General features: G+C 41.6%; 3 protein-coding genes across 3 annotated transcripts; 2 read left to right on the forward strand and 1 right to left on the reverse strand.

Annotated features, from left to right (window-relative positions):
- The first annotated feature begins 212 nt into the window (after positions 1 to 212).
- On the forward strand, positions 213 to 2829 carry LOC106567094 (acyl-coenzyme A diphosphatase FITM2). Its single transcript, XM_014135980.2, has 2 exons — positions 213 to 622; positions 1262 to 2829. Exons 1-2 carry the CDS (start codon positions 378 to 380, stop codon positions 1824 to 1826), a joined length of 810 nt encoding a protein of 269 aa, XP_013991455.1. The 5' UTR covers positions 213 to 377; the 3' UTR covers positions 1827 to 2829.
- On the reverse strand, positions 2539 to 22693 carry LOC106567092 (ganglioside-induced differentiation-associated protein 1-like 1). Its single transcript, XM_014135977.3, has 6 exons — positions 21521 to 22693; positions 15945 to 16137; positions 11652 to 11825; positions 9044 to 9138; positions 8007 to 8121; positions 2539 to 6419 (listed from the first exon to the last, which is right to left on the reverse strand). Exons 1-6 carry the CDS (start codon positions 21953 to 21955, stop codon positions 6076 to 6078), a joined length of 1356 nt encoding a protein of 451 aa, XP_013991452.2. The 5' UTR covers positions 21956 to 22693; the 3' UTR covers positions 2539 to 6075.
- A 175-nt stretch (positions 22694 to 22868) lies between these two features.
- On the forward strand, positions 22869 to 23843 carry LOC145860039 (junctophilin-2-like). Its single transcript, XM_082960104.1, has one exon. The coding sequence runs from the start codon at positions 23457 to 23459 to the stop codon at positions 23841 to 23843; it is 387 nt and encodes a 128-aa protein (XP_082816230.1). The 5' UTR covers positions 22869 to 23456.
- The last annotated feature ends 1574 nt before the right edge of the window (positions 23844 to 25417 follow it).

Consider the following 25417-nt stretch of genomic DNA (forward strand, 5'->3'; position numbering starts at 1 on the left):
TTTTTCAAGCAAAGTATAAGGGAGTTGTACTGCAGTCTAGTAGGTGGCGGTAATGCAACAAATTGGATGCCAACTGCCGTTAAACCTCATAGAAGAAGCTTTTGCCCTTGTCTTCGTAACTTTGAAACCGTTCTCTGAACATGCGATTTATGAAAAATTACAAAAAGTAACTTGTTCCCACTCCCACCATTCTCCATTGGTCATTAAACGTCACATGTACCATAATGAAAACAATTAAACGTATTTAATGTCGTTGCTTGCCAATTGCCAAGATATTAATCAAATGATCTACTCATTCAAATCAATGTATATTTTTGGACAAACGTCTGAAATGGTGAAACGCAACGCTCATAGAGTTCAGTGTCTAGAGAAGGCTGATGTCACGGTGGACTATACCAATCCCCTCATTCATTGGGCCGCCATCAGCCATTCTCGTTCCAAGTGGTAACATGGCAGGCGTGGATATCATCGTGAACAAGTTTGTGGCACTTTGGAGGATACAGTTTGTCCGTCTTAAATTGCCGTGGATTTTCTTGGGTCTTTCAATGGTGGGATCCTTTGTCAAGTCGACACAGCTCGTCCCGGAGACATATTTTAGCAACAGCAGAAATGTTCTCAATATGTAAGTAGAGTCAGCTAACGTTACCGGTTAGCAAACTATCCCACAGTGACAACTTGATTTAGCTAGTAGAAAGCTCGCTAGCTAGGTAACGTTAGCTTGCGAAATGGCAAACCCTTGCGAGCACAGCCACGACTAGGGCCAAACGTCAGTGTTATTCAGTTAGTTAAACAGGCAAGTTAGCTAGCTAACTATATCCCCCAGTTCTTCTTTCGTATTTATTTAACGTTATAATACAAGGAGGAGCAACATATAGGTTAACTAGTTACAACCACTTCCTGTTACCCCATTCATAAACACTAACGTTAAATACTTTAGCGCCTATTGACGATAGTATAGTATCTACTGACATGGGGAATTTTGTTAATAGTCCCGATGTCTACGCTTAACAGCAACTGGCTTTTTTAATTTGAAATATTATTTCTGGATTACATGAATGATAAGGGGCATATCAACACAGGTTTAGAAAGCAATGATTATTGACGTTTCTAAACGTTTACACGGAGCCAAATGTGGGCGAATGTAATGGCTGAAACCCCTACATACGGCTAGGCACTTGTCAGCAAGCAAGTTTGCCTGTGTAGTCTGATTATCAACGGTCTGTGCTGCATCTTACATGACCACTTCCTATATCTCTTTCAGGTATTTTGTCAAAGTGTCCTGGGGCTGGACTTTACTGCTGTTGACCCCATTCATCTTTCTAATACACTACAACGACAGCTTGACCTTTGCCCTCCGACGAATGAGCTCGTTGGTGGTGGCCACAGCCATTTGGTACACCTTCACCGAGACCTTCTTCTACATTGAAGATGCCACAGGTACATGCCACAGGGATCAAGTCCCTCATAAAGAATTCACCACAAAGTGGAGATGCAGGAGTGCTGGGGGTCAATGGGACGGCTATGACATCTCAGGACACTCGTTCATTCTCTCGTACTCTGCACTCATCATTGCTGAAGAAATGGCACCTATGGCTACCATGGAGAGGAATCGGAACATTGTCCTTGATCTGTTATATGTGTCCCTTAATGGAATAGTATTCATCTGGATATGGATGTTTATGTGTACCTCTGTGTATTTTCATAATTTCTGGCAGAACGGTCTCGGGACTGTTTTTGGAATTCTGGCATGGTTTGTCACATATCGGGTATGGTATCCAAAGCCCATATCGCCTGGTCTTCCACTTAAGCCCACAAAGCAGAGTTGACTTGCTTAAAATCAGCACTACTTAGTACTAGGCTAAACATCCTACTCTCGCACTGCTGTGTGGCTCTGCAACATTTGGCACCTTCAAAACATTACATTTAAAAACATTGACATTCTTCTGAGGGTCAGTGTTGACCGTTATTGCTATTTAAAGTTGTCTTTCCTTCAGAAAGGTCATTTTGGACAGGGGTCCAGGGTTGGTTTGCATGCAGTCCCTACTCCCTATGTGGCCGTAGGCAGCTGGTGTTCTTAATATGACTCTGAAGTAATCTGAGATCATTGCAGTGCATGGCGTTGACGCCTAGGCCTATCAGCTAGCTAGTGTTGTCTAGGGTTGGGGTCCATACCATTACTTCCTGAATTGAAAAAGGAATTCACCCAAACCTGAAAAAATAAATAATTATAATAATAATTCACCCCACTCTGGTGGTCACGGTGCAATTTTTGGTTTTAAGTTTTTGGCTTCAAATGTTTTATTTGTGTGGAAATATTTATTGTAGAGAAATGTATAAAGTAGCCTAATTGATAAACAAATTAATGGCAAATGTAGCGAACACTACATTTACAACAAGATACTGTAAGGCTTATCTGTAAGGTATTTTGAAGGTGGTTTGCCTACAATTTTTTTATTGTAACACAACCCTCCAAATAAAAAAGAGATCAGTTCTGGAGCTAGTTGTACAGATCGCCAGATTTCTCAAATGTCCAGCAGCTCTCAATCAGCATGGCTTTATTCATAAGGCCGAAATACAGTCAGCCAAAATTGTAGCCTAACTATTTCATTTTGTTATACAAATCATTAAGGATAACACAAAATTCTTCCCAGAACCAAAGGATTCTAATCATATCAATGCTACTACTAGCTTTAGGTGCATCTGTTTATTCTCAGCACTATCTAGGGACATGGAATATTGAGTATGAAGTGCAAGTACATTTATTGTGAAATTAATTGTATTTTAAGTAGATTGCATGACTGTGCACTCAAATAAACTTCTTAACAATGAGGATATTGTCTGTTTTGTTTGTATGTGAGAAAAAAAGAGTATAAAAGCATAGAGAAAATACATTACATTCAATTATAAGTGTTGAAATAACAGTTTATATTCTCCAATTTCTATTTTTCAATTTCATAACACATTTTTTGTTGATGGCAACTGAATAAATTAAGGCGTATGAACAAACACAGTGCACTCTAAATAAATGCATGTTTATAAAAATAAGAAATACTATTGTGTAATATGCCCACAAATAAGGACTAAGTGTACTCAACTTGATGAATTCATTGTCTCCAGATTTCTGTGAGCCATATGAATTACAGACCTTATTTGCAGGGATTCATTTTTCAGTTGTAAGAAGCAGATAATTATCAGTGACAATGGTGCTTGTTATAATGAAACATATACAAGCCTTGACAATGATAGGCTGGTTATGGAAAAGTGATTTCTCAATTGGTCTCTGACATTTCACCCAGACAGTGTTACAGTTTATGCATCAGTGAAAGTCCCAGGAGGAGCCACAATAGTGCAAGAAGAAAAAACAAAATGAAGTGGATTGTAGACACTTGTGTTAAACTACTGTATGGCTAATAATGAAAGACAATGTATGTATTAGTTGAGTGCTAGGCAAACTGTCAAATGTGTTACCTTGCTTACTTCTAACTTTAAAAACAGCTTCAACTTAAGATATTCAAACCTGTGCCATTTTATGTTATTGTTCTTATACAGGTGACTGCTGGAGTCAAATGTTCTTTCCATTATATAGATCTCCAAAGCTCAACATATTGTGAATCATTTTGTTTTTACAGTTCTTCTGCACCAAATATTTTTTTTGTCACCAACAAACAAAAAGGTGACGATGATTTGTAACTTCTCAACTTCCAGTTTTCAGACAAACTTGTAGGTCTGGTTTCCCAGACAAAGATTAAGCCTAAACCTTGTCCTAAACTACACAGTTATTTCAATTAAGATTTTCCGTTGAGTATGCTTTTTAGTCCAGGACTAGGCTTTATCTGTGTCTAGGAAACCGGCCCCAAGTGTGTCTTGACAAGGAGAAGTAATAAAAGTGAAACCATTAGGTATGGCCGAATCCAAAAATTGCACCCTATTCCTTACCTAGTGCACTACTTTTTACCAGAGCCATATGGGCCCTTGTCAACATGAGTGCACTACATAGGGAACAGGGTGCAATTTAGGACATAGATTTCCCACACAGCTGACACATTGCTAATGAAACAATGGTCATTGTCTTTGGTTCAGAATCCTCTTCCAACGCCCCATCTCAGTAGTAATCAGCCGTGCAGTCTGTTAACAACCATCTGCACAGTTACTCTGTTCACTCAAAGTGAATAAATCTCAGGTCTTTTCTCTTCCTCAAAACACCTTGAAAAGAAAAAGTATATTTCTCAGTTGTCTCTCTTGCCTTGACAAGGAGTGGACGGATGTTTAAGCAATTGAAATAGAGCTGAAGATCCAAGATTCCTCTGCTCTTCTCGTTTAATGCTCCCCTGTCTCCTCGATTCCCTCTGACATTTTGAAAAGGAGGGAGAGGACGTGAGGAAAGACTTGAGAAAGATATTCTGGTTCTGTGGAAAAACAGAACTGGAGCTTCCTGTATTGCATCTTGTCCTGTGTTTCTTTTTTACCCAGACCTCATTTAAATATAAATAAATCCTTGTAATCATACAATGCAAACCCTGCTAACCTTCCACATTCGTCTGTGTACATGCTAGCACTCCTGAATAGAGGGGAACATTGTATAGTTCAGTCTGACTCCAGCGGGGGGTTTTATAGGAGGTTTATGTTGTAGAAGTTTAGGTTAAATGCCTAGTTATACCAGTCATATAACAAAATAAACAAAAAGGTTAGTTAGCTGAACTAAAACTCCTGGAATCAAAAAGATGTCAGCTATTCATGTGACTATTTAACTGAACAATGTAGAATTTCATAATCACTCTATAGGGGCACTGTTAAAGGCCACTGACTGATTCTCCGCTCAATATTGCGGAGGGCTCAATTGACCCTTTTTGTATTTCTCCATCATACCTCTGACTTTCAAGGATCAGTTTATGATCAGTTCAAAGCTGTGGTGTGAGAAATGAGAATCACCTTTTATTAATGAATGAATGGATGGAGCGCATATGTTTTCATGGTGCTCTAAAGGTAGTGTCTGTATTTGGTTGGTTCAGCCGATCCCAGATCACTCCCGAACCATTCCCTCTGGCCCAATGTTTGCATATCTGAAGGGTCTGGGTAGGTATAAGCAGTGTAGTCGTGGAGCTTACAGATCTGCAAACAAGAGTTATGGCCAAGGGATAGCGAGCTAACTGGGACCGACTGGACGTCTTGCTATCCTAACGTCTCATCTGGCAGTTTTTGGCAGCACAGGAAGTATCAGAAGTGCAGTATCAGTGTTCATCATGTCAATTGCCTGGGTTTTAATAACGGAAACCCCAGGCCAACAGAGGAGTGAAGGGCAATAGGTGAACGCCAAAACAATGACGGAAAATTGTATTAAAGGGGATATTTCTGGATTTTGCCAATGAGGCACTTTATCATCTTCCCCAGAGTCAGATGAACTCATGGATACCATTTTTATGTCGCTGCGTGCAGTTTGAATGAAGTTGCTAACTAGCAAGCGCGAATGCTTACTGGCATTAGCACAATGACTGGAAATCTAATGGTATCTGTTAGCTTCCAGTCATTGTGCTAACGCTAGTTAGCATTGGCTCGCGAAACTACCTCAAGCTTCCTTTATACTGGACACGTTGACATAAAAATGGTATCCACAAGTTCATCTGACTCTTGGGAAGTAGACATAGGACCTCATTGTCAAAATCCAGAAATATCCCTTTAATAAAACTCTAGTACATGCAGGGTGTGGATGAGCCCCACTTTGGGTATGGTGATGCAATGTCAAAACATTCTGTCTGGCTCTCTCATGTGTAGAGAATATGACCATAATGATAATTCAATATAACTGAACCTAAAGCATGCCTCTAAAATGAGCTAATGAGAAAGTAACAAGTTGATCGATATACCAGAAATTAAATAGATGAAGGCATTGAATACCAGAAAGATTTGCTGTTAAGAATTCCTTTGTGTATGGAATGTTTGTATATTCTTTGTTCACCCAGGTAAGTAATAGTGTTTTCTATATAGATTCATATTTTCCTGCTGTCGTAAAACATTACAGAAAAGTTGAAACATCACACAAATACACAGACATTTAACACAAGGAGGTGGGGGCGTTCACTACACATATTTCTTTTTTAAAAACCAATAGGCAAAGTATCCCATCCCTCCCAGAGAGCCCATGAGGAAAGAGGCCCCAAAAAAAGATGGTGGCTTCTTTTTTACCATTCGGAATGCGTTAGGTAGAACTGCTGACAGGAGGGTTGTGTGGATGTCGCCCAGAACCTTGCGGAAAGCGTAGCGTTTTTGCACTCGCTCGAAAAAGGACTGGAGGTTGGGTCGGCTGCCGTCCTCCCAGTATTTCTTTGAGAGTCCCAAGAACTTAAGCCTGTGCAACAAGGCTCCCAGGCAGACATCAGCTAGTGTAAATTCAGGTCCACATAGCCACAACTCACACTTTTGACCTGCCAAAGGGAAAAGAAAACATGATACTGTAGGAGAGTGGTATGAAGTAGCCTTGTCCCAGATATGTGTGCTGTCTTGTCAACTCTTATATGACCATAGTACAGTGGTAAGAAAAAGTGTGTGAACCCTTTGGAATTACCTGGATTTCTGCATAAATTGGTCTTCAAATTTGATCTGATCTTCATCTAAGTCACAACAATAGACAATCATAGTGTGAGGTTGTGTCAGCTAAAGACTTAAAGAAATCTCTGGAACATGCTAACATCTCTGTTGACGAGACTATGATACTTAAAACACTAAACAAGAATTGTGTTCATGGGAGGACACGGAAGAAGCCACTGCTGTCCAAAAAAAAAACATTGCTCAGGTCTGAAGTTTGCAAAAGTCCACCTGGATGTTCCAAAGCGCTATTGACAAAATATTCTGTGGACAGTTGAAACTAAAGTTGAGTTGTTTGGAAGGAACACACAACACTGTGTGGAGAAAAAAAGGCATAGCACACCAACATCAAAACCTCATCCCAACTGTAAAGTATGGTGGAGGGAGCATCATGGTTTGGTTCTGCTTTGCTGCCTCAGGGCCTGGACAGCTTGCTATCATCGACGGAAAAATCAATTCCCAAGTTTATCAAGACATTTTGCAGGAGAATGTTAGGCTATCTGTCTGCCAATTGAAGCTCAACAGAAGTTGGGTGATGCAACAGGACAATGACCCAAAACACAGCAGTAAATCAACAACAGACTGGCTTCAACAGAAGAAAATACGCCTTCTGGAGTGGCCCAGTCAGAGTCCTGACCTTAACCTGATTGAGATGCTGTGGCATGACCTCAAGAGAGCAGTTCACACCAGACATTCCAAGAATATTGCTGAAATTAAATAGTTTTGTGAAGAGAAATGGTCCAAAATTCCTCCTGACCGTTGTGCAGGTCTGATCCGCAACTACAGAAAATGTTTGGTTGAGGTTATTGTTGCCAAAGGAGGGTCAACCAGTTATTAAATCCAAGGGTTCACATACTTTTTCCACCCTGCACTGTGAATGTTTACACGGTGTGTTCAATAAAGACATTAAAATGTATAATTGTTTGTGTGTTATTAGTTTAAGCAGACTGTGTTTGTCTATTGTTGTGACCTAGATGAAGATCAGATCAAATTTTATGACCAATTTATGCAGAAATCCAGGTATTTCCAAAGGGTTCACATATTTTTTCTTGCCACTGTATTTGCAGTTGGCAAGATAGAATAGATCTGGGACCAGGCTAGGAAGATAAAACAGAATATGTTTGGTAATGTCTGAACTGAAGGACATAAACATAAATAACATGGCAACAGTAAACATGTCGTCCCCCACAAATGGGCCCCACCCTGTGTGACTAACACATTTCAGTTAATTACTATATCTTCCGCTTGGGCCAATCAGTGTAATTTTGTAAATATCGGATCTCTATGGCAAGACACATCATTCACCCAAGTTTTGTCAAAATCAGGCCAGTGCTGTCTGAGATATTGCGTCTGACAATCATATGGACAGAGGCAGGTCCACAGTCCCCTCCCTGATTTCATCGAGGGGGACAATAATCTCCCCTTACCTTTATACTCGATTTTCCTCTTTTCTAGCTCGGCCTCCACCTGATCTAGTACCATCGCCAACTCGCCAAGAATCTTCTTCAGGTAGCTGACATTGTCATGGTCCAATATTTTTGCCTGTGAGCACAAGAGTAATCCCATATCACATATAGTACACGTGCTTCAGCTCTCGGCGGTTCCGTTCTGTGAGCTTGTGTGGCCTACCACTTTGCGGCTGAGCCGTTGTTGCTCCTAGACGTTTCCACTTCACAATATCAGCACTTACTGTTGACCGGGGCAGTTCTAGCAGGGCAGAAATTTGACAAACTGACTTGTTGGAAAGGTGGCCTCCTATGACGGTGCCACGTTAAAAGTCACCGAGCTCTTCAGTAAGGCCATTCTATTGTCAATGTCTGTCTATGGAGATTGCATGGTTTATGCTCAATTTTATACACCTGTCAGCAACGGGTGTGGCTGAAATAGCCAAATCTACTCATTTGAAAGGGTGTCCACATACATTTGTATAAATAGTGTATGTGAAACCCACCTCCATCTCTATGCCTATATTCAGTCTCACACCATGGATAGCCTCTCACGGGCCAATACCTCTTGGAAGATCACATGAAACATACATGGACAACATCTGCCGAGACACTGGTCTCAACAGAAGACCTACCGGTTATCATGTGCTATGTTAAAGGGAAACCATTTGTTTTAGCCAGCAGGTTGGCCCTGGCAGTAGCAGCTATTCATGTTGATATATTATGGGTCAACAAAGAACTAACACAGAGCCTGACACAATCATGTGGGGTAATTGCGCAATATCTATCCTACATCACACCTCATCTTAACAATGTTGTAAGGCCATGCTCATTTAAATAAATTGTTATATGCCTCTAAAACACAGATACACACACACACACACACACACACACACACACACACACAGTATTTAGAGCGAACGGAAAGGTCAATTGTTTGTATTGTGACAATCATCTGTAATATTTCTCTCTTTTAAGGCTTCTCCTGTGGTCTGGTGGTGCCATGCTGCCAGTCCTACCATTAGTTTTTTCTGCTTGGAGAGGTATGGCTCTGTCAGAGTGGGCTCCTCATGGTCCAGCTTCATCAGCTCAGACGCAGCGTTGGTCAAGTGTCCTGAGGACAGAGAGACAGAGACATTACTGACTCCTGGATGAAATAGTGAGATAAGAGACAATAGTCAGTGACTATTGGAGTAAATACCTCTGATAAACACTTCTGTCACCACAACTGGGGGTCTAAAACAGTACCAAAGGCAGAGAGTTGATGTTCAATAACAGCAAATGATCAAGTGTATACGTTCCTAGTTGACAAGAGTATAATTCGTTAGAAATACACAATTTACAAATACGCAGAGATCCCATTAAATCTGCATTTCCCAGGGACAACCCATTTCAGTTATAAAGTGTGAGATATAAATCAATAACATGTTGTTCATAAAACACATGAATGGCTCTGATTAAATATAAACATTGGTGTACTGCCTCAAACAACAAATAAAGCATCACGTTTATTTAACAGACATCAACACAGGGCATGGGGTTTCCTGGTTAATTTATTCCACTGCAGGCTTTTGGCTGGACCAGCCTTTTTCTTGATTTACACAACACATCCATGAAGTAAGGTTTAATGTACTGAGTGCAGACTCAATGACCTCATATTGCATACAGAGAATGAATGACATTGCTTCAACTCAATTTGATGGACTTGAACTATAAACAAGGTGAAATTGGACAGCGAATTTGGTTGATGACAACCTGTTAACATGAAAATGTTGTGAGAACGCTGAATGGTATAATTATATCAGTTTTCATTTTGTTTTGGGATATTGCGGATCATGAACTGTGTTTATATTCAATATGATATTATTACAATGTGCACATGACTTACATGTATGCATTTTTTATGTCTAGTAATTAACATCTCAAAATAATTTAGTTCATACTACAGTTGAAGTCGGACGTTTACATACACTTAGGTTGGAGTCATTAAAACTCGTTTTTCAACCACTCCACACATTTCTTGTTAACAAACTATAGTTTTGGCAAGTCGGTTAGGACATCTACTTTGTGCATGACACAAGTAATTTTTCCAACAATTGTTAACAGACAGATTATTTCACTTATAATTCACTGGTTCACAATTCCAGTGGGTCAGAAGTTTACATACACTAAATTGACTGTGCCTTTAAACAGCTTGGGAAATTCCAGAAAATTATGTCATGGCTTTATGAGCTTCTGATAGTCTAATTTACATAATTTGAGTCAATTGGAGGTGTACCTGTGGATGTATTTCAAGGCCTACCTTCAAACTCAGTGCCTCTTTGCTTGACATCATGAGAAGATCAAAAGAAATCAGCCATGATCTCTGAAAAATAATTGTAGACCTCTACAAGTCTGGCTCATCCTTGGGAGCAATTTCCAAATGCCTGAAGGTACCACGCTCATCTGTACAAACAATAGTGCGCAAGTATAAACACCATGGGACCATGCAACCGTCATACCGCTCAGGAAGGAGACGCGTTCTGTCTCCTAGAGATGAACGTACTTTGGTGCAAAAAGTGCAAATCAATCCCAGAACAACAGTAAAGGACCTTGTGAAGATGCTGGAGGAAACGGGTACAAAAGTATCTATATCCACAGTAAAACGAGTCCTATATAGACATAACCTGAAAAGCCGCTCAGCAAGGAAGAAGCCACTGTTCCAAAACCGCCATAAAAAAGCCAGACTACGGTATGCAACTGCACATGGGGACAAAGATCGTACTTTTTGGAGAAATGTCTTCTAGTCTGATGAAACAAAAATAGAGCTGTTTGGCCATCGTTATGTTTGGAGGAAAAAGGGGGAGGCTTGCAAGTCGAAGAACACCATCCCAATCGTGAAGCACGGGGGTGGCAGCATCATGTTGTGGGGGTGCTTTGCTGCAGGAGAGACTGGTGCACTTCACGAAATAGATGGCATCATGAGGCAGGACAATTATGTGGATATATTGAAGCAACATCTCAAGACATCAGTCAAGAAGTTAAAGCTTGGTCGCAAATGGGACTTCCAAGTGGACAATGACCCCAAGCATACTTCCAAAGTTGTGGCAAAATGGCTTAAGGACAACAAAGTCAAGGTATTGGAGTGTCCATCACAAAGCCCTGACCTCAATCCTATAGAACATTTGTAGGCAGAACTGAAAAAGCGTGTGCAAGCAAGGAGGCCTACAAACCTGACTCAGTTACACCAGCTCTGTCAGGAGGAATGGGCCAAAATTCACCCAACTTCTTGTGGGAAGCTTGTGGAAGGCTACCCGAAACGTTTGAACCAAGGTAAACAATTTCAAGGCAATGCTACCAAATACTAATTGAGTGTATGTAAACTTCTGACCCACTGCGAATGTGATGAAAGAAATAAAAGCTAAAATAAATCATTCTCTCTGTTATTATTCTGACATTTCACATTCTTAAAATAAAGTGGTGATCCTAACTGACCTAAGATTGGACATTTTTCCTAGGATTAAATGTCAGGAATTGTGAAAAACAGAGTTCAAATATATTTGGCTAAGGTGTATGTAAACTTCCGACTTCAACTGTATGTGAATATTTTATAATTAATTGTAAATGGTTACACTGAACTTGACTTACTACGTATTTCAGCGGTGGCATACTTTGGGATCATGGAGTCGGTGGTGAGCTCTGGGTGCAGGATACAGCCGTGGGTGTAAGCATCCATGGGCAGGCCGTCCAGCAGCTCACGGTACTGCTGTACACGCTCGTGGAGTGGAGAGCCAGCATCGGGAATCAGCTGGGCCACCGTTTCTAAAAAGAAACCAGGTACACACAGACAGAGCTATTTACAGCCAAACATACAGTGCATTCGGGAAAGTATTGAGACCCCTTAACTTCTTCCACATTTTGTTACATTACAACCTTATTCTAAAATTGATTAAAATATATTTTCCCCTCATCAATCTACACACAATACCCCATAATGACATTTTTACATTTGTATTCAGACCCTTTGCTATGAGACTTGAAATTGGGCTCAAGTGCATCCTGTTTCCATTGATCATCCTTGAGATTTTTCTACAACTTGATTGGAGTCCACCTGTGGTAAATTCAATTGATTGGACATGATTTGGAAAGGCACACACCTGTCTATATAAGGTCCCACAGTTGACAGTGCATGTCAGAGCAAAAACCAAGCCATGAGGTCGAAGGAATTGTCCGTAGAGCTCTAAGAGAGGATTGTGTCAAGGCACAGATCTGGGGAAGGGTACCAAAACATTTCTGCAGCATTGAAGGTCCCCAAGAGCATGGTGGCCTCCATCATTCTTAAATTAAGAAGTTTGGAACTACCAAGACTCTTCCTAGAGCTGGCCACCCGGCCAAACTGAGCAATCAGGGGAGAAGGTTTTTGGTCAGAGAGGTGACCAAGAACCCGATGCTCACTGACAGAGCTCCAGAGTTCATCTGTGGAGATGGGAGAATCTTCCAGAAGGACAAACATCTCTGCAGTACTCCACCAATCAGGCCTTTATGGTAGAGTTGCCAGACGGAAGCCACTCCTCAATACAAGGCACATGACAGCCCGCTTGGAGTCTCAGACCATGAGAAACAAGATTCTCTGGTCTGATGAAACCAAGATGGAGGAAACCTGGCACCATCCCTACGGTGAAGCATGGTGGTTGCAGCATTATGCTGTTTCAGATGTTTTTCAGTGGCAGGGAACGAGAGACTAGTCAGGATCGAGGGAAAGATGAACGGAACAAAGTACAGAGAGATCCTTAATGAAAACCGGCTCCAGAGCTCTCAGAACCTCAGACTGGGGTGAAGGTTCACCTTCCAACAGGACAATGACTCTAAGCACACAGCCAAGACAACAGCAGGTGTGGCTTTCGGGACAAGTCTCTGAATGTCCTTGAGTGGCCCAGCCAGGGCCCGAACCATATCGATCATCTCTGGAGAGACCTGAAAATAGCTGTGCAGTGACGCTCCTCATCCAACCTGACAGAGCTTGAGAAGAGCTGAGGAGAAGAATGGGAGAAACTCCCCAAATACAGGGGTACCAAGCTTGTAGCATCATACCCAAGAAGACTCTATTTTAGAATAAGGCTGTAATGTAACAAAATGTGGGAAAAGTCAAGGGGTCTGAATACTCTCCGAATGCACTGTAACACATAGGACCATATAGCATTCTAACATATAGGCCTGTAACAAATATACAACACTGTATACCAACTTCAGCCTTTACTTTATGTGCAACACTCCATTTGCAAAGCCTAACAATGCTGTGTAAGGGGGATTTTACAGTGAATGGAGTAAGCTCAACTTCAACCCTGTTTCTGACAATGGGATACATAGGCCAATATGCAGAACCAGAAGCAAACGTTCCATCAACATAATAGCTATGTGTTTTTACTTTAGATTAAGATACTAGCTAGTTTAGGTAGGCTATGAGCTGCTGAGGGCTGGCCAGAAAGCTGTGACTGATGACGGGGAGTGGGGACACAGGAAGTGCCCGTGGATATTCCAGTCTGTGCTGTTAATCTGGTCGTGTGTCTTTAAGGTGGAGCCGGAGGCCTGGAGCTGCTGACTAATCAGTCCAGGCCCAACAGGTCAACTTGGGCATGGCTGTGGCCGTACGTGGCTTGGCTCTGGAGGTCTGCTGCTGGTGCGCTCTGCTGCAGTGCTAAGCAGTAAAGGGTTGTGAATATCAGAGCAGGCTCCTTGTTAAAACAACCCCCACCCATCCTCAGACAGAACACAAACAGGGGCATGGCCTTGGCTTGGACACAGCCACAGCACTGCTGCACCTCGTGCCAACATGATGATGGTGCACAATAAAATGTCGCACTGGCGAGAACCCACTGACCTCACTGTGTATTACTGCTCAGTCACATCTCACTCTGATATATGGCAAGCAAATGGGATTCTGCTGACAAAATACCTAAACAAGATTCTCCCTGAGAAAGCATAAGGAAAGCATAAAGAGAGATTAAGGGTCAGCTTGCCTGACTACCCAGACTCCTTGCTCTGTTAAAATGCTATGCTACACCCACAAACTTTTTTTTTCTTCTCCGCAGGGAGTCTGGATATGACCATATGGTGCTTTCAAGACAATTGGGAACTTTGAAAAAAAACAAGGTCAAATCATGATGTCAGTGATCTTCAAGTCGGAAAGTCGGAGCTATAGAAAGATGCCAGAGTTTCCGACTTGGAATTCTGAGTTGGATGACAGTTCAAAAAAAAATAATCCAGTCTGAGCTAGTTTTTTTCAGAGTTAGTTATCTTGAACGCACTAAAGTCGGAAGTTGGAGAGTTCCCAGTTGTTTTGAACGCAGCATTTCTCCCCAACCCTTCACCGAATGCGAACACATTAATGGCGTCTGATTGGTCCCAGAAAAGGAATGGGTTGGGCCAGAGCCAGAACACGTGGTTGAAGCGGTGTTTTCGAAGTACATAATTGGCTTTAATACTGTGATTGGTTAGAGGCGATCCAATTGCTGATGACTTTGTTTTCGCCATAAACGACGTCACGCAAACGACTTTCAGTGATGGCAGATTCACACTGAAGTCTGTAGGGAATGACAGAACAGCGTAAGAATTTAGTGTGAGGCATCAGGCTAGTGCTTAGCTACCATAAAATACTAAGTGATATGCCAGTGGATTTCACCTTGCTAGAGGTAGGATTTCACCTATAGGCTAACTTGAGTTGACTTGGCACTAGATTTCCTATCCATTACTATGACAGGATTTTCTCTGCTGCTTCATCTACACTTCCTAGGCCAACTCCAGTCCCCTTTGGCAGGGTGCATTAGAAAGTACACAGAATTGGAGACAATATCTGTAAATCAAGCAGCTGAATGACACATCATCTTTAAAATGAGCATGAGGTCTGGGTCGTGTTCAGTAGGGCTAAAAAGTTTTCCAACCAAGTGAAACAGGGAGATATACTACTATGACATATACTATGCTAAATGCTTTGCTACACTGGTCCCTGCTGAACACGAATCTGCTACTCAACAGCCATATTGAGCATTAATATAAATTGAAAATAATCAAAATGTCATTAAAAAAATAGCTACATCGGTTTAGAATAAGATAAGAGCTTGAAAGTAACAAATGGACGTTAATGACATGAGAGAAATCATTGGAGCACATCTGTTGCAACTGAAATCTGAAATCAGTATAGTTGGCTTCTATAGCATCAAGCCTCTCTGTCATGGATGGGTGAGTATGAAGTATCTCGATCTGAAGTAAGAGGAAGTCCTTTATCCATTGGCCATGGTAAATACAGTATCCCTGCAGGCCTTACTGGAGCCATTCTCTCGGGACATTACATAACGACCCACAACCACCACCGCAAATGACCCATAGGACCATGATAGGACACGCGATATACTGAGCAAAACATGGTGCACAGAATACAGTTAGTATCTAGGTTGAATTACACTTCCCTGATGAAAAATAGCTTAACACGGTTTATAAACATTAAAATAGCAACCTTAAGCCATAATAGAAACCTCAAAACGTCTATACTCTTTGCTATGCAGCCGCCAACCAGCCACTAACTTCTTGTCATGGACGATCATTGATCCTTGAGCTGCAGTGAACCATAAAATTGGCCAATTAGATTTATCTCTGTTCACAACTGCTCACAATTCAGTCTGTAAGTATTCATTAACCTGGTAAATACTGTTTATGGTCACTAATAAAGACATGAGTAGCCCTGAAAAGCAGTACATCCCCAAGTTAATCTCTAGGTAGGCCATCGCTATGACCTGGTTGTATACTGAATGCTATGTAGTCACTACTGTAACATCATGGATGAAAAGAGACCCTAAGGTAACCATAAAGGGAGCATTTGCAGTCACTCACATCCCACTGCATTCATTAACATAATGGGAAAAGATCAAGTAGTCTGAAAGGCAATACCTCCCCCAAAATGAGCCTCTAGGTACTCTATGATCTGGTTGTAGTCTGAGACGATGGTGTCTCCGTGGATGAAGACAGCCACCTCCTCCCCCAGGTTGAGCCTCATGAACCAGGGCTCCTTGTGCTCGGCTATAGGGAGACTCACGTCCCTCTCTTCACACAGCAGACCCTTCTCATTGATCACCAGACGCACCTGGAGGAAACGCACAGAAACACTCAAGTAACATCTTCGTCTCATAGCAAAAGGCACACGTTACATCAACTCTGTTGTTTTTGTGGTTTTGTACAATCAGTACTCTTGATGATCCTTGTTATCGCAATCGTATTACAAATATGTCCTAGTGAAGTGAATCTAAGAGGGAAACCCCTTCAGGTCTACAAGGGTTAACATTAAAAATGGAATTGTAAGTTGCATTCGCAATTCAGCTTACTGTTGCTACTTGTACAATGTTTTGTTGAAGAACAATTTTAAAAGAAAACAATTATCTGTTTCTTTCTAACCGACTGCACGCCCTAGAGCAGAGAAGCCTGCTCTACACAAGTACAGACAGGCATGAAACAGGATGTTGAAAGTCCTTAGGAAAAAGTACCGTTCATGCATCACTGCCAGATGTAGCCCCCTTTATCTTTTGTGTTCATAATCCAAAGCAAAATAATTATGTTTTGTTGTGCTCAATACGAACTAAAAGGGCTTCTGTGAGGCAGACAGTATCCACTTACAGTGTCTATTAAAAGCCATGCCAAGCTCCATAGACGGATATTGTAGAAAGAATATGAATTACACTGTGGAGGTTGAGGGAGATATGGATTTGCTGTACATGGCCAGACAAATTATAACAAAACATCACAAAGTGTGAGTGCATCAAATTATTAAAAAGTTCAAGCCTTGGAATTATTACAACCCCTGTCTAGTACAGGATAACCTTGTCCCAAGGCTATTGTGCACAGAGGGAGGAAGTCTGGTGCTTGAGACAGAACAGGAAGACCTTGTAGCTTGCTCAACTTACTGCAACAATTCCCATCACTGATTACCTATGTAACAGCATGAAACTTAAACAGTAGCTGAAGTAGATGACTATAGAGAATTATTAGGGTATATACTCAACCAGAACAACGATTCAAAAATGACAAATATTCCTCAATCATATGGTTGCAGCAAATGTACCAATCTAACTCTTCTAACCAGACTATTAATTGCACCTTAACATTAACCCATCATCATAAACTCACTGACCAGGGCCATACTAGCATAGCTGGGGCCCCGAGGCACCTACCTCCAGGAATGCAATTCTACACATTTGCCATGAGGCTAAGAGAAACATGTGTTCATTTAAAGTTAATTTCATGCAATTCTACACATTTTGCCATGGGTCTAAGAGAAACATGTGTTCATTTAAAGTTAATTTCCTGCAATTCTACACATTTTGCCATGGGTCTAAGAGAAACATGTGTTCATTTAAAGTTAATTTCCTGCAATTCTACACATTTTGCCATGGGGCAGAATTATATTTTTTTGCAATTTTAAAGCTAAATTCCTAAATTCCCCAACCTCCAGAGGGCCCCTCAACTGATGTGTTCAAATCACATTTTATTTGTCACATGCTTCGTAATCAACAGGTGTAAACTAACAGTGAAATGATAACTTTCGGGCCCTTACCAACAATGCAGAGAGAGAAAACATTGACATCATAGAAAAATAATAACACAAGAAATAAATACACAATGAGTAACAATAATTTGGCTATATACACAGGGTACCAGTACCGAGTTGATGTGCAGGGGTATGAGGTAATTGAGGTAGATATGTATATATACAATGCATCGGAAAGTATTCAGACCCCTTGACTTTTTCCATATTTGGTTACGTTACAGCCTTATTCTAAAACAGATTTAAAAAAATCTACACACAATACCCCATAATGACCAAGCAAAAACAGGTTTTTAGACATTTTTGCAGATGTATTGAAAATAAAAAACGTAAATATCACATTTACATAGAGTAAGTATTCAGACCCTTTACGCAGTACTCTGAGGGGCGGCAGGTAGCCTAGTGGTTAGAGCGTTGGACTTGCAACCAAAAGGTTGCAAGATTGAATCCCTGAGCTGACAAGGTAAAAATCTGTCATTCTGCCCCTGAACAAGGCCGTCATTGAAAATAAGAATTTGTTCTTAACTGACTTGCCTAGTTAAATAAAATAAAAACTCTGTTGAAGCACCTTTGGCAGTGATTACAGCCTTGAGTCAGTTGGGTATGATGCTACAAGCTTGGCACACCTGTATTTGGGGAGTCTCTGCAGATCCTCTCACTGCACAGTTTTTTTCAGCTTGTATCTCCAGAGATGTTTGATCAGGTTCAATTCTGGGCTCTGGCTAGGCCACTTCTGCGCTGTGTGTTTGGGGTCGTTGTCCTGTTGGAAGATGAACCTTCACCCCAGTCTGAGGTCCTGAGTGCTCTAGAGCCGGTTTTCATCATCTTCATCTCTCTGTACTTTGCTCTATTAATCTTTCCCTTTATCCTGACTAGTCTCCCAGTCCCTGCCACAGTCCCTGCCACCACCATGCTTCACCTTAGGGATGGTGCCAGGTTTCCTCCAGATGTGACACTTGACATTCAGGCCAAAGAGTTCAATCTTGGTTTCATCAGACTAGAGAATCTTGTTTCTCATGATCTGAGAGTCCTTTGGGTGCCTTTTGGCAAACTCAAAGCGGGCACATATGTAAATGTTCCTTTTACTGAGGAGTGGCTTCCGTCTAGCCACTCTACCATAAAGGCCTGAATGGTGGAGTGCTGCAGAGTCATGGGGTCTGAATACTTTCCAAATGCACTGTAGGTAGGACAACAGGATAGATAATAATCAGCAGCGTCATATGCAGGGGGTCCCCAACCAACGTGCTCATAATATGCTATCTGTCGGTGCCCCGACCTCCAGGGAGCCCTCAAATGATGTGTTCATATGCTATGTAATCGGCCCTGTCACTGACATGGATCCATTGATAACCACTGACATCTGAGTTGGAACCACCAGAACCATAGATAACGATAGAGATCTCTATATCTGACTCAGGGAACCACTGACATCTGAGTTGGAACCACCAGAACCATAGATAACGATAGAGATCTCTATATCTGACTCAGGGAACCACTGACACCTGAGTTGGAACCACCAGAACCATAGATAACAATAGAGATCTCTATATCTGACTCAGGGAACCACTGACACCTGAGTTGGAACCACCAGAACCATAGATAACGATAGAGATCTCTATATCTGACTCAGGGAACCACTGACACCTGAGTTGGAACCACCAGAACCATAGATAACGATAGCGATCTCTATATCTGACTCAGGGAACCACTGACACCTGAGTTGGACTCACTGACATCTGAGTGTTGACTACTGTATAAGATCTAGCAGTAGAGACTTACAGGCTCTGGGGTATACTGTAGTGACAAAGGTGTAAATCTCCAACCTTCTGCAGCAGTTAAGAATGACAGACAGTGAAGTATTTATCTTCAATTGCTTCAAGTTATGCTGTAACCTTAAGGTATCAAACTCATGCTATATCATTCCTCTTGTGCACAATCCATAATTTACTGTATGTCAAGGTGGATCAATGATCAAAGGAATTACACTATGAGAGATTGAGATATAGTTTACATACATTGATGATTTTCTAAAGATATCAAGAAAGACAGGGTTGTACAGGTTAATGCAATGACACAGCAATTTTTTTGTCTGTCAGCTATATTTGCAGTGTCTTGGACATCTGTCTTAGTCCTCCTTAGTTTGATCAAAATCCCTATATGGATCATGTGAATTGTGCAAGGACATAAATTGATGTACTTTTTATGGCATACTCAAATATAAAACACATTTGCCTGTTTGTTGGCCACATACTGTATATTGGTGCTGAGAGGACAGAGGAACCAGGGTATCCTAACTTTCCCTGTTCATTATCTCAAGTCCAATGCCTCCTAACCATCATTAACAGCAACCTCAAGTTGTACATAGTACACTTTGCTTAATGACAGTTTTAGGCTACTGTATCAAGCTGTAGCACTGCCTAACGTAAAGGAATGCAACCTCTCTAAGTGGAACCCTCGACAATGACGTTTAAATGATGTTTACTGTTACTGTTGAGCAACAACAGGAACAGATCAGCAGTAGCTCCCAGAGTGGTTTGTAGCCAACAGCCTAATGGTTTGGATTGGAGTAAAGCTAGCTGAGCACAATACAAACAGATGTGTAGAGCGGGTGTCTAACCAGGTGCATAGCAACACTGGCCCACATGTTGTCTTCATTGCATGATGTTTCTATATGTCATATTGATGCTAAATGTTGATCCTGCTTTCACTATATGTGCATTTGGGATAATCTAAATAATTATGTCTCTATATTCAAAATGCGTAATATGCACTGAGTATGTAAAACACTAAGAACTCTTTCCATGACATAGACAGACCAGGTGAATACAGATGAAAGCTATGATTCCTTATTGATGTCACTTGTTAAATCCACTTCAATCAGTGTAGATGAAGGGGAGAAAACAGGTTAAACAAGTATTTTTAACCATTGAGACAATTGAGACATGGATTGTGTATGTGTGCCATTCAGAGGGTGAATGGGCAAGACAAAAGATTGAAGTGCCTTTGAACGCGGTATGGTAGTAGTTGCCAGGTGCACTGGTTTGAGTGTGTCAAGAACTGCAACGCTGCTGGGTTTTCACGGTCAACAGTTTCCTGTGTGTATCAAGAATGGTCCACCACCCAAAGACATCCAATTAACTTGACACAACTGTGGGAAGCGTTGGATTCAACATGGGCCAGCATCCCTGTGGAACACTTTCAACACCTTGTAGAGTCCATGCCAGATAAATTAGGTGTTCCTACTGTACACTCAGTGTATATAAAAAGTTATATCAAGAATATTTAGGCTAGTTAGCTGGCTAACTCTTGATCCTGTAGTATACCCCTCAGTAGAGAAAGGTATCTGTATCAAAAAGGCACATGATGGGCCCTATATACTATTGGAATAAAAATGGCCAAGTCTATGAATAGATTTTTGAAGAACATATGCACTACATTGAGCGAAAGGCACATGGAAGGTTGAAATGTTGCCTTTTGTTTGTTTTTCACAGAGATACCTCACTTTCAATCAATTATTTAGATTGTCATATGTCGGACCACAGGAGGTGTAGCCTGATTTCTCATGAATGAGGCGAAAATTGTCCAAACATAGCATATGCCTTGTTAGAATTAGACACCGTCTTCTAATCACCGAATCCATTGGAATATAACCGATATTGATCACCAATACAGTTCTAGCCTATCCATCTCGTATAAACCAATGTCGAGGAAAATGTCCACACCTGATGATGCAGAGGTTATGAAACGTCTCGTATGAGAAATATTGCCAAAATTAAATCATTTTTTAACACAAACGTGTAGGCCTACAACATGATATATATAAAACATCTAATATGTTGAATTAAAAATATAGAGCTATAGCAGATCTGATATGTAAGAGACAGAGCGGGAACACCTCCATTTCATTTTCATGCTGTCGGTGTGTTACCTTTTGAGAGGTGAAAGACTGCGTCCAGTGATACAAAACAAGCTTGTCTTTGGAGAAATGAGGTTTCGACTCGATAGCTGACTCTTCGCTTTTCTCCATATCTGTAATTTCACCGTCTTCATCCATGGCTGAGATGGGCCACCAGCTACAGTTGGTGGGGGTAACATTGTTGGAAGACGCCATGACAGAGGGTTTTGTGAATGTGAGAGAGGATAAAGGGAGGGAAAGAGGAGAGATGGAAGGAGCGAGGGACAGAGAGAAAAAAAGAGAGAACAAGAGCGCAAAGGATTTCAGCACCACGAGCAGAGCATCATATATTCGACGCGACGCGGCAGCATCAATTTTGGACAGCGCCCGGTACTGAATTCTAGATGTCTTTCTATGACGATTGCGTTGGCAAAAATGGTATAGCGTAATCCACACAACGTTAACCATTTACTCGAGCATGAGAATACGCTGAGTGACGAGAGGGTGCATTTTACGAGGTCAAAGTGCTCTCTATGAGGAAAGGAGTATAGGAGAGCTGTTATTGATAGGTCTTTGTTTTAAAAAGGATGGTGGCTAACATTGGTAGTTGGATTAAAAAGCATCCAAAGCATTTTTGTATTTTTAGGTGTTAACAGGCTACATTATAGGGTCCCCAATCATACTAATGATTGTGCAATTTAGCTGCATTTAATTAATTGCATTAATCCTTCTCATTTAACTCTTAAAAAATGAATTACTCCACGTTTATAGAACAATTTAGGTGTTTTTGTTGTGGTTTTGTTATCCACAAATATTGCAATGATTGATCTGTGCCAGTAGATGGTGCGACTTTTACATGCTAGGGCTGAGCAATCAGGATCCTAGTCACTGAGCCATAATGCCAAAAGGCATCCCAAGCAAGCCTCAAGGTGGCGTTCAGCTAAGTGCACAAATAAAGATGAAGGGTCGTGCTGAATATGAAATGTTCTAAGATAAATTCGGCGGCTTTAAATGGCAGCAGTTCAAGTTTTGAGTTGCATCATATGAATTGAAGCAATACGAGTTTAGAGTCAATGTAGTGTATTAGGACTATATAGGAATATATGATAGTTTACTTTCGCATCCATAGCCTATTGTATCCCATGAAGGAAATACTGACAGTATTCAAGCAGTGGTACTATTTGTCCATGACTGAGATTTAAAGCCATCCTTTTATTTGGATTTGAAATGTTTGTTTTAACCACATGTTGTTGGTTGATGGTGCATAGTTGATCGACATAAAATAGAAGACAAGGCCTGTTTAAACGCTCTGTCTTCAGTGTGTTACTGTGGATATACCTTACGCATGCCCAACTCTGAAGTGGCGAGTCATCTGGGATGACTCCTTGCAGCAGAGTAAGGATTGGGTTGTATTTTTGGAACAGTGTGTGTGGATTTGGTCGCCTTGTTAGGTCTGCTTAAACATTTACAACAGCACCAAGTGTTGTGAGATAGCGGCGGCAGAGTGAGGGGAAGCAGGGACAGGGGAAAGGGGCTTTTCTATGGCCACCTTGGAAAGCCATGCAAGATCCCTGGCTCAACCAGGAAGATAATACCTCCAAAGACAGTTCAACTAAGTAAGGGCATATACGTTTTATCTCTCGGGGGGAAAACAACCGTAACAAATCTTACTCAGTCAGCACAGAGGCTGCATTAAATTCATGACTCTAAAATCGACCGGGGATCAACAGAAGTCATCCATGAGGGAATAAGAAAATGCGCGCCTAAATCAAATTTGCAGGGTCTAGTGCGAAGGCTACGTGAAAAATACAAATAAATTATAAGCGCTGTACCAAGGATATCCTAAACTGTTTTTAATGACAGGAGAAGGTGGATGCAGTCTGAAGGAAGAGATTTTATCTTGACCAATACATTGATTTGACTTTACCTTTGAAAGTAAATTTTTGTCTGCAGTCATAGAAGGGAAGGTATGAGTGGAGGTCGTTTTGAATTTGATGATGGCGGAGCTTATTGTGGTGGTTGGGAGGGTGGCAAAGCCCATGGGCATGGGATCTGCACCGGACCTAAAGGACAGGGCGAGTTCTCCGGCTCCTGGAATTACGGGTTTGAAGTAGTTGGAGTGTACACCTGGCCAAGCGGAAATACCTATGAAGGCATCTGGTCGCAAGGGAAGCGCCACGGTCTAGGAGTTGAGACTAAAGGACAGTGGGTTTACAAGGGAGAATGGACTCATGGCTTCAAGGGGAGATATGGCTTGCGTCTGAGTGTGGGTAGTGGAGCAAAATATGAAGGAACATGGAATAACGGATTACAAGATGGATATGGCACAGAGACATATGCTGATGGAGGTATGTGATAGTTTTTTTGTTGTATTATGTTGTCCAGTGTCTGGAGGTGGGCTTGACACTTAATCATGTACCAGCCATACCATGGCATTTAATTAAATCAAGTATACACTACGGTCAAACGTTTTAGAACACCTACTCCTTCAAGGGTTTTTCTTTATTTGTACTATTTTCTACATTGTAGAATGATAGTGAAGACATCAAAACTATGAAATAACACATGGAATCATGTAGTAACAAAAAAAAAGTGTTAAACAAATCAGAATATATTTTATATTTCAAATAGCCACTCTTTGCCTTGATTACAGCTTTGCACTCTTGGTATTCAAATCAAATCAAATCAAATTTATTTTTATATAGCCCTTCGTACATCAGCTGATATTCTCAAAGTGCTGTACAGAAACCCAGCCTAAAACCCCAAACAGCAAGCAAAGCATGTGAAAGAAGCACGGTGGCTAGGAAAAACTCCCTAGGAAAAACTCCCTAGAAAGGCCAAAAACCTAGGAAGAAACCTAGAGAGGAACCAGGCTATGAGGGGTGGCCAGTCCTCTTCTGGCTGTGCAGGGTGGATATTATAACAGAACATGGTCAAAATGTTAAAATGTTAAAATGTTCATAAATGACCAGCATGGTCAAATAATAATAATCATAGTAGTTGTCGAGGGTGCAACAAGCACGTCCGGTGAACAGGTCAGGGTTCCATAGCCGCAGGCAGAACAGTTGAAACTGGAGCAGCAGCACGGCCAGGTGGACTGGGGACAGCAAGGAGTCATCATACCAGGTAGTCCTGAGGCATGGTCCTAGGGCTCAGGTCCTCCGAGAGAAAGACAGAAAGAGAGAAAGAGAGAATTAGAGAGAGCATATTTAAATACACACAGGACACCGGATAAGACAAGAGAAATACTCCAGATGTAACAGACTGACCCTAGCCCCCCGACACATAAACTACTGCAGCATAAATACTGGAGGCTGAGACAGGAGGGATCAGAAGACACTGTGGCCCCATCCGATGATACCCCCGGACAGGGCCAAACAGGCAGGATATAACCCCACCCACTTTGCCAAAGCACAGCCCCCACACCACTAGAGGGATGTCTCCAACCACCAACTTACCGTCCTAAGACAAGGCCGAGTATAGCCCACAACGATCTCCGCCATGGCACAACCCAAGGGGGGGGGGGGGGGGGGGCGCCAACCCAGACAGGAAGACCACGTCAGTGACTCAACCCACTCAAGTGACGCACCCCTCCCATGGACGGCATGGAAGAACACCAGTAGGCCAGTGACTCAGCCTCTGTAAAAGGGTTAGAGGCAGAGAATCCCAGTGGAAAGAGGGGAACCGGCAAGGCAGAGACAGCAAGGGCGGTTCGTTGCTCCAGCCTTTCCGTTCACCTTCACACTCCTGGGCCAGACTATACTTAATCATAGGACCTACTGAAGAGATAAGTCTTCAGTAAAGACTTAAAGGTTGAGACTGAGTCTGCGTCTCTCACATTGGTAGGCAGACCATTCCATAAAAATGGAGCTCTATAGGAGAAAGCCCTACCTCCAGCCGTTTGCTTAGAAATTCTAGGGACAATTAGGA

This window comes from Salmo salar, chromosome 13, assembly GCF_965601325.2.
Source record: "Salmo salar chromosome 13, fSalSal1, whole genome shotgun sequence".
Classification (NCBI taxonomy): Eukaryota; Metazoa; Chordata; class Actinopteri; order Salmoniformes; family Salmonidae; genus Salmo; species Salmo salar.

What these genes read in the sequence shown, in the direction of transcription:
- LOC106567094 (XM_014135980.2), top strand. Translation starts at nt 378, where the DNA reads ATGTCACGGTGGACTATACCAATCCCCTCATTCATTGGGCCGCCATCA. An exon ending in AGCAGAAATGTTCTCAATAT is followed by an intron (nt 623 to 1,261) that starts GTAAGTAGAGTC and finishes TATCTCTTTCAG; the next exon opens with GTATTTTGTCAAAGTGTCCT.
- LOC145860039 (XM_082960104.1), top strand. Translation starts at nt 23,457, where the DNA reads ATGAGTGGAGGTCGTTTTGAATTTGATGATGGCGGAGCTTATTGTGGT.
- LOC106567092 (XM_014135977.3), bottom strand. Translation starts at nt 21,955, where the DNA reads ATGGTTAACGTTGTGTGGATTACGCTATACCATTTTTGCCAACGCAAT. An exon ending in AGAGGCTCATTTTGGGGGAG is followed by an intron (nt 11,826 to 15,944) that starts GTATTGCCTTTC and finishes GTTTCTTTTTAG; the next exon opens with AAACGGTGGCCCAGCTGATT. An exon ending in CCAAGCAGAAAAAACTAATG is followed by an intron (nt 8,122 to 9,043) that starts GTAGGACTGGCA and finishes TTGTGCTCACAG; the next exon opens with GCAAAAATATTGGACCATGA.